This window comes from Hirundo rustica, chromosome W (genome assembly GCF_015227805.2).
Source record: "Hirundo rustica isolate bHirRus1 chromosome W, bHirRus1.pri.v3, whole genome shotgun sequence".
NCBI lineage: Eukaryota > Metazoa > Chordata > Aves > Passeriformes > Hirundinidae > Hirundo > Hirundo rustica.
The window spans coordinates 2,758,259-2,779,001 of NC_053487.1; the positions used below are offsets into that span (position 1 = coordinate 2,758,259).

Sequence of the window (20,743 nt, forward strand, 5' to 3'; positions counted from 1 at the left end):
GAACAGCTTCTTGTCTCACATCTGGATACACACGCAGTTTTCTGTCTGGTGAGGATATACTTGAACATCCAAGGTTATTGAAGAAGCTAAAAAACCCCAACTTATACAATGATAAGAGTAGTTCAGAATGTGGGAAATATCCATCGGGAACTGATTCTGTGTTGATGGCCATTAGAGTCAGTAGCCACCCAGGCTATTGGCCCTCAAGTGTTAGCCATAGGTACAATCTCAATTTGGGGTAATTTGATCATGACTGGTTGGCATGAGCTTTGACCCATCCTATCTGGATTTGTAAGGCTTGAGCCTATAACAAGAGCCTTTTCCAATCTTCTTTCCGCCAAACCTCTTTCCCTTCACTTGCCAATTTAACACTTCCACTGACACAATCACTGTGACACCAGCCCAGATTGCATAGAAATCAACATACACCATCCTTGCTTTCTCCTTTACTGCCAGTAACACAGCTTTCAACTCTCCCACCTGTGCACTTCCTATTCCTTCTTCTACTAGTTCCACTCCTGTTTCAGTGTTAAGAGCAACTGCCCTGTACTTCCATTTACCATCAATGGGTTTGGCTGAGGCATCAGTGAATCAGACATCTTCAACTGCAGTCTGAGGTAAATGCAGGGGTATCCAGTATAGGACTAGGTTTATATGGCTGTTGTAAAGCTAACATGTCTTTTCTATCCCAAACTGCCATCCATTTGTTTGCAGATGCCTGCAGTGTAGCAGTGAGGTTTGCAATATTTACAGCTGCAGTGAAATGTCCTATGTAAGCATTAAGCTTTTGATAATCAATTGTTAAACATCACCTCCTGTTTTGTTTTTTCTTCACTAGCCAAACAGGAGAATTGTAAGCAGAATGCATCTTAAATACAATGCCTTTTGTTCTAAATATTAAATTACATCAAAACGTATTTTAGCAGTGTAACAGATAATACTTTTTCATAAAAGCCATTTAAACAATTTCAATTTTTTTATTTTTAAAACTTAAGTTTAGTTTTTCAGCTTCCTTAGGAGTAATTAAAGAGGGTTCAACGAATTTCAAAGATTGTCTTTCTGTTCCTACAGCCAGATAAACAGAGGGACTAGTCTTATCAGAAAACCATTATGCAGGAATGCACCAGCTGGGCCTCAAAGTTCGACCAGCACTTAAGGTTTGTTTTCTTTTTCCTGCTGTGTTGCAAAGGAATTGGAATAGTTGTTTTTTTCTCTCTGTAGGTTTGGGTTTAAATCTGCCAATTCCCAACCCCCCCCCCCCCCCCCCCCCCGCCTTTGCTTGCAAGACATCTCTCCGTATTCCCAAAGACAAGGCAGTGCTCCATAGTCCATTTCTCTTGGGTGGATTATGTTTAGCAGTTCTCATCTGTTTGTGGAGGGATTTATTTTAGGGGGGGGTTGTGGGGTTTTTTAGTTTGTTTTTGTTTTTGTTTTTGTTTTGTTTTGTTTTTTTAAGGGGGTTTCTGCATTTCAGCATTTGGATTTCTTTCATATTTCCAGCCCATTTCTGTTCTCATTTTAAAAACATTATTTCAAGGTTCTGTTGTGTAGCCATTTTTCTCCAGAATCTAGTTTATACAACAGCCACTACTGATGACAATACTTCATCAAATTCTCCCTGGTATCTGTTCCCCCAGGGGGCTCACCATTTTTTTTCCCCCAATGTCTCAAAATACAACCAAGTGGGGACTTCTTAGAATGCCCCCTTTAGATTGTCTACTGCCCATCGTTGAACAGGAGACCTGTTACCCTGGTTTTTCTGAGCCTTTTGATTTTCTTAAATGGAGTCAGATCTTTTTAGTTATTGTACAATATTAAGAGCAGTTTTCTACCTTTCCCACAGATGTAACATAAACAAATCCTTTGTTTTTCATTCTCTGTCCTTTGTTTGCATATTTCTAACCTGAAAACAATTGTAACTGACAATTGGTCTGGACACTGAGGCTGAGGGGTGGAAACCCCAAAAAGCCAATCTTCTGTTAGACCCACAAAAGTATAAAAAGTAAGAAATAAACAAAGGAGCTCTCTTCTCTCCGCTCTCTCAGCTGGGAGCTGGATCGGAAGGACCTCTGCGAAAATCTGTTGACTGCGTGTGACTGCTTTGTGTGTCTCGGTGACAGAGACCCCAAAATGTTACAATACAATACAAAACAGTTACACAAATACAAAACAGTTAACGATCAATAATACCAAATCAAATACCAAATAACCCACCCACAGCACTGGAAAATCTGCACATCTCATGTGGGCAGGGTTCCCAGAAAGATTGCCTTATTAGGAGGTGGGATCTTACCTGTGTCCCAGGCTAGACCAGGGATCTGTGGTCTCCTTCAGGAAAGTCCCAGTGCTGGCATGAAGATCCAGAGGGATCCAGGAAATCAGTCAGATTGTCCCATCTGGGGTGCCAATTCTGATACCAAAATCATCCAGATAGAAACTAACACAGTTTTGAGTATTAGAAAGCAGCCATTCTTTATTGCAGCGTGCTGGACATGAGGAATTTTTCCTCTAATCTTGTGTAACCCAAGACAGACAGGGAAGGCTTTTTCTTATACATATTGTTTACATATTCAGGTATCCTCGGTTGCTTGATGTCTATTCATTGTCCTGTTTTGCATAGTCCCATCCCTATCAGAAGTCCTTATTTGGTCCTTGGGGATCTCTTTCAGAGTCTCTGGTGGTTTGTTCCCCAAATTGTGGTGTCTTCTGGTTGACCCCTGGTTTTGAACATGCACAGTTTGTTTCTAGCAATTAGCAAGGTTGCTTTTATCTTATCTATGCCTCCAGAGCTCAGTCTGCATTTCCCAGGACTTTCCAAGGTTGTTTTGTCATAGGATGTGGTAATGTATAATTTATCAAGTGGCTTCCCTTGATCAACTAGGTGGATAAATCTAAAGTGATAAATGGTTATGACAAAGTTAAGGACCAAACAATTAAAATCCAAAGTGTTCTGCACCTATATTCATATCCCTTTGCCAAGGGATATATACCACACTATTTGCACTAAAATTTAAAGATACATTTATCAGACTTTAGTACTCACTCTTACTTACCAGCCTTCCCTCTCTTTGAAAGTTCAATGAGCCTCAATGGAATTAGTGCTCCTGAATGATTATAGACCCTATATGAATTATTACAGAATAAAGCTTAGTTTTGAATACAGGCTCCTATCACACTTGTCAACAATTTACACAATCCAGTTAATGATTTTATAGAACAATGAGAAATTTCTTGTTCCATACTTTCTTCCTCAGATCTATTGAGTTAAATTAAACAAGCCTTTGTGCAGATTTAAAAAGCAAATGAATGCAAGAGGGACCATCAGAATCACTAAGTACTAGTATCAGTATGGTTATCCTTCCTAAAATACTCTCACCCTGACAATATCATAAATCTGGGTACATTCTCTTCAAATATCCTGTTCCAATGTGCATTCACAAACCAAGCAAACAAAAAACCCCATCCCCAAACTGAACTAGCTTTTTATGATGCAGTTGAGTTGATTTGACTTTAATACAAAAAGGTAGAAAAAAATATAACTGATGATTTAAAACAGCTTCACAATTAAAAAAAAAATAAAATTCATCCTGGTCTAGTGCCTAAAGATCAGATGTATCCACAGTTGAGGGATCCCCCCAAATTGTTCAACTTGCTGCTGTTGTCAGAGCTTTTTAAAAAATTTTCTGTTCCTTTTAATCAAGTAACAGATTCAGCTTATATTGCAGGAATCATGATGAGAGCTGAAGCATCAGCCCTGAAAGAGAGTAGATGATGGGTATGATTGGCTGAATAAGCTCCTAAGAGATTGGGGACTCAATGGGGAGATTAGAAATTTAGTTAAAATAGGCATTTATGTATTAGGCATTTTATTATGTATTGTTATAACTATTCCTTGTATTTTACAGTGTGTAAAAATTAATAAACAGAAACAGGAGATGTGGACAGAGGATGTGGATTTAATTAGCATAGCCAGTTTGATAACCAAGATGCCTTGGCAAGAACAAACAGAGCCTTAAAGATTACAAGAATATTGGATCAAGACTAAGGACAGGAAAAGAAGATTGAATCAATCTCTGCAAGCAAGAGATGTAAAATGTATAAGTTTGTGTGATGTTTAACCTCATCACTGTAGTAAAAAATTACTAGCCTTCCTAGAATGATATATAGATTGGTAGCACACAGTAAAAAACAAATTCTGATCAGAAATCAGTCTTCCCATCTCCTTCTCAGTCATCGATATCCTGGCACATGAAGGCCCAGAACATGCCCTTAATCCTTTATCAGAAGCATATAAAGTAGTAGCAGTAATTATTATGTATTATTTACCAGCAAAGATAGCGTCTTTCAAATCAACATGTGCTGGGTGCTCTGTACTTTTGTTTTTCCTTGGGAAAGGTATGTGTGGTATATATGACATTCATATTTGGATACAGACCCTGACAACTCTGCCCAGGCCTTCTGATTAAGATTCTAACAAAACAATGCAGTTGGTACACTGGCTGTATTAGAACAGATCCACCGGAAATAACTTCTGCAGCCGAAATGAGAAAAAAACCCCTCAAAAGCCACAACAGAACAGAAACGTTTAAAGTTCACTACTACTATTTCCTTCATTCCCTTTTAAGCACATTGTTGTTTGCTGACATCTTTATCTGGTCATCAAGTAGCTACCTATATTCCAGCTGTTCATGCTTTTCTGACTTCAACAAGTCATCTTAAAGAAGGTCAGTATGTCAAAATGAGAAATAAGGAGGTTAGAATGGTTTAAGAAAAAAAAAAAAATCTATAGTATTAGTTTTGTATCCCAACTGCCACAGAGCCACTTTTAAGTTACAGCAATAACTAAAACCAATGAACTACCACAAAAAAGTATTTCCTTCTGTACGTGATTTTTATTATTTACATAATACGGCAGAGCATAGATGCTGGATAGTGTGATTATGTGCAATACCTAAGTATGAACTATCTGTACATGCTTGCATATCTGATAACTAAATTGAAAGAACAAATTAAAAGCAAAAAATTGATTTTTTAATAGTGAACTAAAAAACTGATTGAACACTGCAATAAAAAACATAAGTAGCATCTTGTGTACATACACATGAGGAGGCATTACAACACTAGTCTACACTATACTCGATTATATAAAAAACCACCACAATTTTATACATCACAAAACCCCTTTCCATTATAACACAGAAATGATATTACCACACAAGCATCAGTGAACTATACTGTCCTTTCTAGTTATTATACAAAGCTGTAGATAATGAAGCCCATGCAATACACCCAAGAACACTAGTCCTACACCCAAATACAATTAAAAATTATAAAACAGCCTTCCAAGAGTGGTTCCAGCTCCCACTTAAATCTACAAGTCATGTTGGGTATGATTCAAATACACAACTATTGTTACATTTAAAACTCTTTTTCTCTTAACTGAAAAAAGATCCTAATAGTCTTTTGAACCCAGAACGTGCTGAATTTAAGAAGCACATGAATAATAAACTGCTCAAATACTTCTGCAACTTACACAGATGCATGTGTCACTTGATAGAGTTGCTGTGGTATGTCTAAAAATCCCACCCATAGCTTTTGTTTTCTAAGTCAGTCTTAGCACAATATTGTGCTACACAACATTATTAGCTATGCAAGGAAAAGCAGACAACTGTTGCAGGACAGTTCTTAAGTTTCTAACAAGACATTTCCTTTGGGAAATTATTATAATTTTCATTATTCTAAAGTTAATGTTATCTGTTCTAAAATAGTTTTCTTCTCATACATATCTGATTTTTTTTCATTTTTCTTATTGCAATTGCTAAATGACTTTTTATTAAATATGGCACCAACACTCATCTTACTGGATGGTAGAGCCCTCTACATGTCTTATATTCTGCTGGAATACAATGGAGCGTGGAAACTAAAAGTATAAGATTTTAAATGGCTAGAAGTAGACCATCAGTCTTTCTGACATATCCTTCTCCCAAACAGGACAGTCTTTGGCTAGTCATAAACACCTTGAACATCTCAAAAGGCAGATCTGCTGCAAACATGAAGAAAACATCTGTTTAACACATGTGAACTAGAGCCTGTCTTCTGTGCATGTGTATTCCTGTGCAGGTTGTAGCCATCCAATCATAGTCTGAGGAGAGCATATACATTTTCAAGGACTGTATCTATCCAATTCTGCCTGTAACAAACACCCAAACATTGTGAAAAAACATTAAGACAGACAAGGCTAAAATTAAAACTTTGGAGAACAAAGGAAAATGGCCATGCATCTGCTCTTTAATGCTTTCATAGGGCATATTAAAATAAAACAAATAAAAGGCAGTCTTTTCACAAATAGACTAGTTTATATTCTCTGGATTTTTTCAGCCACCACAACTGGATTCTCTTTCCTGATTTTTGCTGCAGCTTCTGCTTTGTAATCATACGGACAGTTATGCTTGTCAGAATAACGGTGAAGTCCACAAAATAAGTTTCCACATCGGCAATCAAACCCTGTATAAAGAAAAGGAAAAGCAGCATCACTAGGAAGCTTCAGACTTAAGAAAGCTATAAATTAAGAGTTTAGCCAGTTCAAAGAGGGTATGTGCATCTTCTGTATCAAACAGATTAAGTGGAATGAATATTTTCAAATATCAGCTGTATTAAGGCATCTAACGTTATGAATTTTGTAAGAGCAAGCAAGTTTAATGCCTACAGATTTCAACAAATTTAATCTAGTAAGAGGCAACTAATAATATAAATCTATTCAATATTGACAAAGCACTATCATACCCGTAAGGCCAACCTTCTTTCTGCATATGAAACATCTGTTCTTCTTTGGTTTAGGCAGTTCAGAAGCTTTCTCTTCACACTGTGAAGTACTAGGTTGAGAAACTGATGGGCTTGGTTGAGTAATAACTGTTAAAGCAAGGAAAAGAAATAAAGATAATTTTCTTCCTTTTCTTGACTTCACTAGCATGTTTGTATTTATTAAAAGTAAATTCCCCTCTACTAAGACCTTGAAGTTTATTGTCTGAAGTGGTAAGTAGAATAGGTATTCTGTTAGCTTCCCTTTTATCTCTACAGAAAATTATCAAGTTTTCCCCACCGTTCCATCATCTAGAAAATACAGCATACCTAGTGTTATCACCTGTATACACCCATATAGGTCCTGTACACAATATTAAAAGTAATATGACCCAGTTTAAATTAATCTAAAACAATAACAACACTGTCAAAGTTGTTGAACAGAGAGGATACTTGTGGATAATAGTCAATAGGACCATATTTTAGAAACTAATGACATTTACAGTAATGCTTTTTGGTCATAGTACCAAGTTACTCTGACACTGTACTTGCAAAGTCAGATGATCTAAAACCTCAAACGGTACAACACCTAACATTCTTGAGCTTCAAATCACTGATTTTGTGATACACCAAACATACTACTACAAGCCACACAGCTCAAAAAAGCCCTTGTTTCAGACACTTTTTTTCAGTAATTTAAAGAAAAAAGTACATATTTACATTGGATATCAGTATCCTGGTGACCTGAGTTTTAGCCTTCTGTGATGTTTACATTCCTGTAGTGGAGTCTTCTCACACTTGTAACATAAACAAGTGGTTGTTTTTCACATTCCTCTCAGATGAGGGACAGTTGATGGACTTCTAGCCTGGCCAGTGAGATGGAGAGGTGGTAACCTTGTTCTCCAATCCCTGGTCATTATCCAGAATCTATATATACAAGGTCATCAAAATAAAAAGCCTTCTTTTGTTCTGGAGTTGGACGTGTGAGTATAATTTCTCTTCGTGTCCTCTAGCGACAGTATCCTTGTACTATAGTCAACCTTAATGATCAAACAGTTTGAGTCAAAATGGCTTGTTTTTCAATTGCCTTTGTCATTAACACTTTTGGTTAACATTTCTCACTTTTTATCCGAGTTCTATACAAGATAAAAATGGGTCCTTCTGTGAACTTCTGTGGATCTGTTAGTTTTCTTTGAAAAATTAAACTTTTTATCAGTTGTTTTAAAAATCCTTTAAATACCCAAATTAGTGCAGAGGAAACACAAGGGAGATGTGTTTATATACAAACTTTAACACATACAACCCAGAGAGTCTGTCTCTATTCAGTTTTCCAGGACACTCAATTGTATCATTACATCTATTGTTTTAAAAAATAATGAGCAAACTATAAAATACACTCCGTAATTAATGATTGAGATTATAGGTTTAAAGAACTCACTTGTAACCAACTTTACGCACACAAATATGATTTCTTAGTTGAGGATCTTTTTGGATCAGTAAGCATTGCATTCTGCAAGTGGATTTTTTTCAACATCATGAACCCCTTATAGTTAACATTTTATTATCCTTACTATTAATACCTGCTTTTATAAGATTTTATTTGTATTATGTTCATACGCCTATTACTACTAACACAAAGCCTCACAGATCCAAGCTCCATTTCACATATCACTGTAGAAGTGAACAAAGAGAGCCTCCGGTCAGTTCATATTTCAGATTTTAAACAAGATTCAGTAGTAACAAACTTTTAGAGGCAACAAGGAACTTTCAGTGCTCATCCCCAAAAAGTCTTATACAGGAAATCAGTATTTTCTTATACAATATTATAGCTGTAAATCCTAAGGAACAACTCAAGCTCTTTATTGACTTTATTTTTGAATATTCTATAGATTCTTCTAGAAAATGTGAAGAGTTCAGCATCAACACTATTTTGCTAATTCTGAGGACAACACTACTATCCAGTCTTGGACATATAATGTTTTTTCCATACTTAAGCATGCTATTAATAAAAAGCAAAGGTATGGCACTACAATCATAACTGCTATTAATACTTTTCAGAGTAATTTCAACAGCTGCTTTTTTTTAAATTAAGCAATTCCTTTGTCTTGACAATTAATATTTTCAAAATAAACAGATATAACCTTGTGAACACATCTTTAAACCCCAAGGAAAGTAGGATTCAGTATCAGATAATCTAGTTGAAAGCCTATGACCAAAAAAAATCAGGTTAAAAACAGATACCACAGTGTAAGGCTGTTGGATACCACACACCTTAGCTGACAGGAATTAAGAAACTGACTAAACATCTCCCAAATCAAACAGCATGGTCAAGCTCCTTTTTGATTTGTTATATTACCAGTCTGTTTAAAATGAAATGCTAGTTATATGCTATGGCAGATGGAACAAAGGAACCTTCCAACTCTCTGGTGGAGTGAGCAGCTGTGTGTGCTTAGCTGCCTACCAGGGTTAAACCACAACAGACCATTTTGGCACCCAACAAAGGGCTTGAAGGGTTTGAGGTAACAACAGACTTGACTGGAATGTGCTAGGTCAAATTAATAGCTGTTAGTGCTGTTTAACTAGTAATCAGCAGGCTCCTGGGCTTGTCATAGGCTTGCTTGCCTGACTGCAAATTAAACTCTAGTGCTCATTAGTGGCTGCTTTTTGCTTTCGCTGCTTATCGTCTTACTCTGCTCTGCCTGGAAACATTTTGATAACAGCAATGACCATGCATGCACATGGGCTGGTAAATGGCCAGGACATTGCTGCTGTGCTGGACAGGCTGGAACTCTGTGTGAACTCAAGTCAAAGGGACTGTGACCTGTGGATGAGTCCCCATGGGAACAGGACACCCTGAAGCATCTGTGGCCATGGTTACATCTGTGCCAGAGCAGGTACACCTCTAAAGGGATTGTAGCTCAAGAAGTCCACACAGGAGAAGGTATACCTTGAAGCATCTGTGGCTGTGGATAAGTCTGTAACATAGCAGGTACACTCCTGAAGGGACTGTTGCTGTGGGTAAAGCCACACTGGAGCAGGTACATCTCTGAAAGGATTGTGGCCCATGAAAAAGGCCATGCTGGAACAGATGCACCTCAAAGCAACTGTGGCTATGGATAAGTGTGCAGCAGAAGGTATACCCTAAAGAGACTGTGGCTTGTAGATAAAGCTCCACTTGGAGCAGGCACACTCCTGGGGGACTGCAGTCCGTGAATAAATCCAAGTCACACCAGGGGCAAGGGGAGGAGTTAATTGCAATGTTAAATCCTATGGCCTGGTAAAAAGGGATCAATGCTAGAGATTGTAATGAATATGCCTTTAAACTGTTGTAATCTGGTATTGGAGTTACATGTTATAGGATGTACTTATAGCAGGAACCACCTGAACCAATGAAGGACAAACGTCATAAGAAGCAGTGCAAGCAAGTGCAGCAACCAGATTTGAGCTCACTGATCCATCAAGACAAAGAGATAGTGTATTAGATAATTTTGTGCCACAAAACAAAGATTAAGACCAAATCCATCTAAGGGAAAATGTTACCAACTACTTTAAATATATTTACTTCCTCCTCTACACATATATACTGACCCTGAGATTAGCTTAGTTGGTTAGAGCATGGTGCTAGTAACACAAAGGTGACAGGTTTGATCCCTGTGTGAGCCATTTACTTAAGAGCTGGACTTGAAATCCTTGTGGGTCCCTTCCAACTCATAATATTCTGTGAACTCTGTGAAACTGACAGGTGTTCACTGCCACAACCAGCAACCTGGGAACTAGATGATAAACCAAAGCGCAAAGGCCCATTTCCAAAAAGAGTTGCCAAACAGGATCATTCCTCCACAACTAAAACATATTCCAAAAATGAAAAGCAGGTAACATGCAGAAATGGGCAACTAAAAGGTCCCAACACAAGATTTCACAGGTTGCCCTAAATCAGAATTGTTCAATTTATTACTCAACACAGATAACACCTGCAAAAAGTAGGCATCCACCCACTTTTATGCCAGCAGAGTTAGATCTAATAATGGGTTTTAATTATGAAGTCCTCAAAGTAGCTTTGCGTAACAGCTAGAACAGGGACAACACCCTTTAACTAAAGCTCACACATAAAAACAACCCCCCATTTTTTCATCAAACTGTATCTCAAATGAAATATAAGTTTTAGTTCCTCTGACATGACATTAGTACCCACATCCATCAGATACTATTCTGACAACTGCTTGTCACAAAAAGCTCCCTCTAGTATACATTAAACAAATTTTACACCAGAAATCATACTGTGTTAGTTATCAGGCAAAGTACTCAAACTGCCATGAAACAAATCACTAGACAAAAGGTGAAATGATGGTATGAAAATGGTTGTTACTGTCACCTGCAGACCCGCCTCCTCAGTACCAATAACCCTATTCATATGGAGCAAAACCTTTTATCACCAGAACATGTTTTATTGCCTTAACAGAGGTCCTGTTGGCATGTAGCCCTCTTCACCACCATGGTTATTTCTCTTGTCTACCACCAGCTCAGGTTACCAGATGAGGTTTGTTTCACTTCAGTTTTAGGAGACCAGATCTGCTACAAGGCTGAAGAACCTGGGAGCAAAAAGACGTTTCCAGAAACAGACATGATTTTTTAATTTTATTAAGTAATACAACAGTAACTTAACCACAGGCAGTGTAAAATGCAGTGCCATCAGGAACAACAAACAGGCACAGGGGATGCCATTCAGAGGGACCAGGACAAGCTCAAGAAGTAGGCCCATGTGAATCTTGAGGTTCAACAAGGCAAAGTGCAAAGTCCTGCATTTGGGTCAGGACAACCCCCAATATCAATACAGGCTGGGGGATGCAGGGATTGAGATCATCCCTGTATAAGAGGACTTAGGGGTACTGGTGGATGAAAGCCTGGATGGCAGGCAGGGACTGGGAGAACAAATAAGCACCCACTGTAGGAGATCAGGTTTGAAAGCATCTAAGGAACCTGCAGGTGCAAAAGTCCATGGAACCTGATGAGATGCATCTGCAGGTCCTGAGAGAACTATTGGATGAAGTGGCTAAGTCACTATCCATCATATTCAGAAGTCATGGCAGTCCAGTGAAGTTCCCATTGACTGGAAAAGGGGAAACATAACCCCATTTTTATAAACAGAAATAAGGAAGACCCAGGAAACTACAGGCCAGTCAGTCTCACCTCAGTGCCTGGCAAAATCATGGAGCAGGTCCTCCTGGAGACTATGCTAAGGTACATGGAAAATAAGGAGGGGATTGGTGACAATCAACATGGCTTCACTAAGGGCAAATCATGGAGGTCTTTACGAAAGGGTTACAGGTTTGGCAAATATGGGAAGAGTGACAAAAAAAAAACCCCAAAAAACTACCTGGGCTCATGCAAAGCATTGGTATTGCCCCAAACAACATCCTTGTCCCTAAAGTGGAGAGATGCAGAGTTGACAGATGGACCACTTGGTAGATATGAAATTGGCTGGATGGTTGCACTCAAAGAGTTGCAGTCAACAGCTCAATGTCCAAGCAGAGACCAGTGCACACTGGCATGGATCTGTTCATACAAGTCCAGAGAAGGGCCACTGAAAGGCTTCAGGAGGGAGGGCTGGAGCACTTCTCCCATGAAGACAGGATGAAAGAGTTTGGGCTGTTTATCCTGGAGAAGATAAGGCTCAGGGAAGACCTTAGAGCAGCCTTCCAGTACCTAGAAGGCCTACAGGTAGGCTGGAGCAGGACTTTTTACAAGGGCATGTAACGATAAGACAAGGGAGAATGGCTTTAAACTGAAAGAGGGTAGGTTTAGATTAGATATTAGGAAGAAATTCTTTACTGTGAGGCTGGGGAGGCCCTGGCACAGGGTGCCCAGAGAAGCTCTGGCTGCCCCATCCCTGGAACTGTCAAAGGCAAGGTTGAATGGGGCTTTCAACAACCTGGAATAGTGCAAGGTGCCCTGCCTATGGCAGGGGGGTTGGAACTAGACAATCTTTAAAGTCCCTTTTCAACTCAAACAATTCTACAATTCTATTACCATAAATCTGCTAGGATAAGGAACCAACCTAATCCTAGTACAAAAAGTGCCCGAAAAATAAAAAGACAAACAACCCCCCCACAAATACAACTGTTGCACTGTATATTTGGGAACATTTATTTCATTCAGTTCCTAAGTAACATGCATCTTCAAAGCAGACAGAGGGAGAACAGCAAGGTTGCTTATGATTAGAAGTAAACCACAAGCCACAGCATGACAGCTGTTCAACCTACACAAAGAAAAGGTCCTGCAAATAGGAAGACTAATGCTACTCTGATCCCAAAGTGTTAAACCCACAGTGACTAAGACTTCTGAAAAAGCAATAACTACTGTACTAAGAGGCTTAAGAACAATGCATCCCAATGAGCAAGGAATCAGGCAAAGGGGACAAGAAACCTGCATGGATGAATAAAAAAATCCTGTCATTACTCAAACACAAACAGAAAACACACAGGAGGTGAAAGCAGGGTCAGGCCACTTGGAATTAATATAGAGAGGTTGTCAGAGTAAGCAGAAATGAGATGAGGAAGACCAAGGCCCATCATGAATTAAACCTGGCCAAGGATGCCAAGGACAAGAAGGATTTCTTCAAATAAAATTATAAAAGGAAAACTAAGGATAATGTGGGACCATTTCTAAATGGAGGGGGACCCTAGTGATAGAGGATGCAAAGAAGGCAGTTACTGAATGCCTTCTTTGCATCAGTCTGCACTGACAAGGCCAGCGCTCAGAGATCTCTGACCCAGGAGACCAAGGTAAAGGTATGTTAGAAGGAAGACTTTCCCTTGGTTGAGGAGGATTGGGTCCATGAGCTAGCAGTGCCCTTGTGGCCAAGAAGGCCAACAGAATCCTGGGATGCATTAGGAAGAGCATTGCCAGCAGGTCGAGGGAGGTGATCCTGCCCCTCTACTCAGCCCTGGTGAGGCCACATCTGGAGTACTGTCTAATTCTGAGCTCCTCAGTACAAGAGATATGGAGCTCCTCTCTTATGAGGAAAGACTGAGGGAGCTGGGCCTGTTTGGCCTCAAGAAGAAATGACTGAGAGGGGACTTCATCAATGTCTATAAGTAACTGAAGGGAGGGTATCAAGACGATGGAGCCAGGCTCTTCTTGGTGGTGCCAACCAATAGGACAAGAGGCAATGGGCAGAAACTGGAACACAGGAAGATCCACCTAAACATGAGGAAGAACTTCTTTACTGTGCAGGTGACTGAGCACAGGGACTGATTTTACAGAAAGGTTGTAGAGTCTCCCTCACTGGAGATATTCAGGAACTGCCTGGACACAATCCTGTGCCATGTGCTCCAGGATGACCCTGCTTGAGGAGGGAGGTCAGACCAGATGGCCCACTGGTCCATTCCAACCTGACCCATTCTGTGGTTCTGTAACTAGACTGTCAGAACTGACAGTGGTTTTCCTTACACAAACCAATACAACTGGAACAGTTCATAAAGGACTGTATCCTGTGTGAGGGACCCATGCTGAAGCAGGTAAAATGTGCAAGAAGGAAGGAACAGCAGAGAACAGTTATGAACTGACTGCAACCCTCCATTCCTCCTGAATTACTTAGAGTATAGGGAGAGGAGGCAGAAGAGTCTGGAAGAAAAGATGGGTTTAGGAAGAAATGGGTGAAGGGAAGGCATTTTTAGTTTTGTTTCTTACTATCATGCTATATTTTTAATTGGCATTAAATTAAACCAGAAAGGACTACTAAAGTAACAGCAAGGTTTTAGAAGCTTCCTGTATACCCAAACAAATTAGCCAAAATAGAACCCTATCACTTTAAAAAATGCATTGACTTCCACAGTAACAGGAAGCAGTAAGCATGCCAGTGAAGAGTGAAGTGCCTGAGAGCATTAAAAAGAAAAAGTTTTAAGTGTTCTAACTACTTTTACATGAAGGTAAACCCCAACTCCTACCACAGAAGGGCTGGAAAAAATAAAACCAAAGAAGGAATAAAGGTAATAGACAAAGAGCACCTAAAAAGTCACCAGAAAAACATACAGCACTTCCACAGCATCAAAACTGAAGACTATACTACAAATTACATAATTCTTGTGCTGCACACACAACTGACTTGTATATAAAGTTTGAGTAAATGAAAATAAGATGGACAGTATTTATTATGCTTTATCAAGCTTGAGAATAAATATTTTATTATTTAGAAACTGCAACTGCTATGTTGATCTACCTGTCCATGATAAAATGCTAAAGAATAAACTGTATATTCAATTTGATGCCAAAGAACTGGGATAAAAATTATCCTGCAGCATGAAATTAATCTCACATGCTCAACAGGCACACTGAATATTTTTACTCTTACATCAATATAACAGATACCCCTGTTTAAGTATCACACTGAAATATGGTTTAGATCAGCTGCCATCAAGACTTGATGCCTTTTACACATCTCTCAAAAAGATATTGCACATTATTCACAACAAGCACAGGACCAGCAGTTTGGTCTCCAGTCTTATTCTTCAAGATAGCTTCACGACTTCAAGGAGATTATTAGTTCAATTTCAGAATTGTTTCAATTGAGGGCATCTACTTGAGCTACAGTAGACATGGGAAATGGGGAGGTAATTTTGAACACAAGACAAAATTGATATATCTGATGGTTCTATTGACAGCCACAAAGGAACTGTCTACAGATAGCACCCACACTTAAATACTATAGCCATGTTCGAAAACAAATCAGAATCAGATATTAAAACAAGAAGCAAGCAATATAATCTATTATCTTGAACATTTAATAGCTCATAAGATATTCAGCATATTAATCAAAATATTCTCTGTAACACACTGTAAATTTCATAGCTACTGGTTTTATCTGTAACATAACCCTAAACAGGGTCTTGCATCTAAGATAGCTGTGGTGTTGACCATTAGAATAACTCATCATATTGGCTTGGTACAGAGCCAAAAGAAAAATGAGCTAATCATCATCTCATTAATTTCATTATATGACAACATTCAGGAATGGGAAGAGTAACCTACAACATGGATGGAATAAGACTAAGTTAAAAATGTTTGTGGAAGAACTTTTAACACTTATTTTACACAAGACTATATGCATTTCAAGTTCCAGTTCACCTTCTTCATAGGCAGCACTATTGCACAGCTGTGGCTTCAGAGTGATAACTCACCACACTGCTCTGTAAAACAAAGCTATTATTGGGTTCAGAAAAATAAGGTTTTTGATATGCACACTAGACTAAGTCTGGAAACACTAACAGCCCTGAGAGGAGATTTATTCAGAAAAGTAATGACCCACAAAAATGCTAGAAATATGATATGACTGGATACAATATGATTATTTAAACATACTTGTTTTCACAACAGTTGAGTTTTAGTGCTCAATATGCAAGTCAGCTGTCATGTTAGAATCTTTTATTGCCACTTAAAAATCTGCTTAAACAAAACAGGTTTCTTCAAGGCCTCTACTATGCCTCACCAACTTAGTAATGGTATTGCTCTTATGCAATAATCAACACAAGGAAAGTAAATTAGTTATATAAGGGGATTTTGGCATTTAATTCCTGTAAGTTAGCATGGAAAAATCCCACAAATATGAACAATATTTCTAGAATATTTGAGGTATATTCTGACTATGGTCAAGACTGAACAAAAATTAAACCCTTAGTTAAGAAGTGCAGAAGCAGATCAAAAGCCTATAAAATGCATTATATACTTAATGCCCAATTATGAATTGGAGTTTTGATAGAAAGGTATTTATATTTCATTGACTTCCACACAGTTCATCAGATAAGCAACTGAACACATGCCACAATTCAATTATAAAACTACAACAAGCAACAAAGTTGAATTAAGAAATTACAAGTTAAAATATAGCATGTTAGACATCTAAATTATAACCAACTAGGCCAGTTACATCTGTTAGGCCTCTCTTCCTTCAATTGCTAAGATATGATTCACTGCCTTCAGACCTGATTTGTTCTGAATGAGAATCCAGATTACAACCTCAACCTGAGAAAAACAAAAGAAAATACAAGCCTGTTAAGATTAAGTTTTTTTCAACTTCAGAACCCTCTGGAATCAGATGCTTAAAACCCAAACAGCAAGAGTACTCTTTTAGCCCACAGACTTAAAGAAAATTGTGCAGACCTAACTATTGAGAACTTCGACTTGGAGAATGTCTTCATAATGCTTAAGAAAAAAAAACCCCAAACCTACTTTACTTGAAGGATACATTGCTTGTTCCAGACCTATCATCTAATAGACAGTTATGAAATTCAATTGCCAAGGTGAGACTACAGATAAAACTAAAGTATTTTCATCAGCAACATCATGACAGGCATTAGCTTAGAGAATTACATCTCATAGAAAGTATTAGCTTTGTTTTATGAGGTGACATTAATTATCTACTCTACTATTGTTTTTCAGCTCCTCCTCAAGAGAGACCAACACATTGGATGCTGCAGAAAAAGAGAAAGGAAAAAAAAATAAACTAACCCAAACACAATAGGGACTTATAAAAAGGTGAGACCAGCTTTTTTTGACTGCAAGACACAGGATCAATGTACTAGTAAATACAGCAAATGCTGTATCTTAAATGTCTGATAAACCCTTTAATCTAAAAACAGCAGACAAATGCACTATTCTGTGCTGTCTAAAATCTGCTCTCAAATTTATGAACTTTAACTTTTAGATCAGCTGAAGACTGTTTCAAGAATTTTAAGGATATGTACTAAGGAAGACAATTTTGTTATAGAAGTTTGTTTTCCAAACTTTTAAATTCCATAGTCATGTTCCCAATGATCTCTACACAAGCTTTAACAGAGCTTTGACTGATTTAAACTCAGAGTTTCAAGCTGCAAGATTATTATCTTGAGTTGCTTTTAGGGATTTTTTTTTTCTTCCTCCTATTCTAATGAGTAGAGTGCTGTGTGACACTACCATTTAGTTGCCTTGTTATAAGAAAATGAATGAGTCAACACAAATAGAAGACTGGCCTTTATAGTTAGCAAAATGACAAATCTCTATTGGCAGTTTTAATAAGACAAAATTCAGATATTACTTGATCACTGCTACCAATTTACATTTTTCTTTCCTGTTTATCTCTTTTTCAGATACCAATACATAACAAGACAATATAGGTTTAGAAATATTGTAACAAAGTATAAATTTCTAAGTTACATACAATAAGTCTCTTCAGATAACACAAGTAACAAGAAGCTGAAACATGTAAAAATCTCCTCACTCTGTACATAACCGAAAAAGAATATTGTAAAAGCAACTGTAATTTATTTCATGTCACAATTTTAACTTAACATGACAACTAAAATAGTAAAAACCTGTGTACAAAACCCAAGCAATCAAATATCAGCTGTAACAGCAGTCTTAAACAAAGACAAAGATGCATCTATACAGTGCTGAGTGGTAAATTCTGGAATTTTCAACACAAAAGAAGTAATTTTATCTTCAGTTGTAGCAAACACATTTTCCTATTAAAAATCAGCTTTCAATGTTTTAAGACTTTCAGAACTATTAAAATTAACAAGTATCAATATCTATAGATATCAAACAAGTACATTAAGATACCCATTTGAACAAGCTGTTATATAATAAACATTAATTCACTAGCTTTTTTAAATTGAATATTCTTATTAAGCAATTAATGCCATAAGTACTCTATATCCACAACAGCATTTCAGTTATATCCACTATTTACCCACTTAGTCCAAGATCCTTTAGCAGTCTTTGTTAGTATTTTAAATTAATTATTCCCTTCTGCCCCATTCTCATCCTTCTGTAGAATAGAATTAAGAACCTTGTTCTTCAAATGCAACAAATCATTTTGATTGCCACAAGTCAGCAGAAACCACATTGCTAGGCTTTATAAAGAAATCAACACTGACTTCAGAATTGAACATCTTGCGCCCACATACAATTTAAGTATCTTATTTTTAAAAATGAAGGCTTGATAGCCAAAATGCTCCTCAAGTGTCAAAAATTATGTAGTAAAATTGAAACATCTGAAAACTATGTTCTAGCACTAGTAAGTCTTCTTGATTCTGAGAGTATTAATACTCAAGAAGCATTCATAATTAATTCCTCAAGACAATCACCATAGAGATGCCTTAAGAGAAAGCAAATAAATTGTCAGCTTCTGTTAAGCCAGTTGTATCCAGTGTTACTCTGCAAACATACCTGGCTCGATGTCTGTTTTTGGTGATACTTTCTCCTCTCTTGAAATGCTCATTTCTGTCATTTGCTGCATTACAGGCAAAGCAGCAACAGGCACATTTCTGTTTACATACAGTGAAATGGGTGATTACATTAGTTTACAGTACATAAGAGCCTAAACTGTCAAAATCCATCAGACTACCCAATCAGTTATTATTGATACTTGTTCCTGACCTGTACTTCTATCTCTCTTCCCTAGAAGAAACTAAGCAAACTGTAGCAAACATTTCCCCAGATAAACCAGAAATGTCCTTGTAAATGTAGCAGTCCAACAGCAAACACTAATTTGTCCTAATTTATAAAGATTCATAGAGCATTGTAAAGTGCACTGTCACTTTTTCCTCTGCAGAAACTCTCTGTAATAGGGCAACCTTACTTTAACTTACTATATACTCACAGTTCATTCAAACCTCAAAATAATACCTTCATCTGGTAAAGGGTCTAGAAATCAAGTCTTATGAGGAGCGGCTGAGGGGGCTGGAGGTGTTTGGCCTGGAGAAAAGGAGGCTCAGGGAAGACCTTATTGCTCTCTACAACTACCTGAAAGGAGGCTGTAGCGAGGTGGGAGCTGATCTCTCAAGTAACAAGGGATAGGACAAGAGGAAATGGCCTCAAGTTGTGCCAGGGGAGGTTTAGACTGCATATTAATAGGTAAGGCTTCTTCACAGAAAGGGTGGTCAAACATTGGAAGAGGGTGCCCAGGGAAGTGGTTGAGTCCCCATCCCTGGAGGTATTTAAAAGCCATGTGGATGTGGCACTTAAGGACATGGTTTAGTGGTGGACTGGGCAATGTTAGGTTAATGGTTGGACCTGATGATCTTAAGGGTCTTTTCCAACCTAAATGATTGTATAATCTTACCTTGATTTTCCAGATGTACTACTAGCAGTACCTTCACAGTTGCTTAAACTAGCATCTGCTCTCTGTACAGATGGAGAGTCTGAGATAGGACTGTTTGAACCACTAGCTGTCCCTATACAACAGAAATTTGAGAAGTTAATTATAAGCAAACTATAGAATACAAGTTAGTCAAGCAAGTTTTAATACAGTTATGAATCATTTCAAATCATTCCTCATTCTACCGCATCTTCTTAATAGAGACTATATTGTTAATGACCAAAACACAAGGATTGTATAAGAACACAACTGTAGCAGAGAGTAAGTAAAAATCCAACTTAAGGTTCAACACCAAGTGGGCCAGAATACATTACACAAAAAAGCATTTTTATTGTGATTTAAAGTATTAACCCCTTTGATATTTGTAGTTTTAATATGCAGCTATCAGAAGATCTGAATACATCTCATCACCTACACATTATTTTCAAGATACACACAAAAAAACACATCTCAAACCTTTACCCATTGGGTTGATTCTACCACTATTCTGCTGTCGCTGAAGATGTTCTTTGTAGCAAACAGAACACATGCCATTTGTTCTAGGATTTCCATAAAATCCACATCCTGTACTACACAGCATGGGCCCTGGGGTCTGGTTTGTTTCCTGAGCCATTTCAGTGCTGTAAATAAAACCAAGAACTGCATTAAGAACTTGCATTTCACCAAAATTGATTACAGGGTTATAGAATTAAAGTAGGTCTGCTTACCTTGCCCACAAAAAGTGATATCAGCATTTTTAAAGATGGCTATATGGATGTTAATATATAATTCAATACTTCAATTGTATTGATAAGTAACATTGTCAGGAACATC

General features: G+C 37.8%; 1 protein-coding gene across 11 annotated transcripts in view; it reads right to left on the minus strand.

Annotated features, from left to right (window-relative positions):
* Positions 1-4,872: 4,872 nt before the first annotated feature.
* LOC120764826 (AN1-type zinc finger protein 5-like) overlaps positions 4,873-20,743 on the minus strand; it is a 28,665-nt gene continuing 12,794 nt past the window's right edge. For 6 of the 11 annotated variants that reach the window (XM_058423897.1, XM_058423896.1, XM_040088879.2 and 3 more), the window contains 5 exons: positions 20,387-20,550; positions 19,895-20,006; positions 19,000-19,097; positions 6,784-6,909; positions 4,873-6,504 (listed from right to left, as the gene is read on the minus strand). In XM_058423897.1, the coding sequence (XP_058279880.1) occupies positions 6,356-6,504; positions 6,784-6,909; positions 19,000-19,097; positions 19,895-20,006; positions 20,387-20,550 (649 nt within the window). In that variant the 3' untranslated portion in view covers positions 4,873-6,355. Of the gene's footprint in view, positions 6,505-6,783; positions 6,910-18,999; positions 19,098-19,894; positions 20,007-20,386; positions 20,551-20,637; position 20,743 lie in introns of all 11 variants that reach the window. The other 5 variants (XM_040088875.2, XM_040088876.1, XM_040088877.2 and 2 more) reach the window with 2 other exon arrangements.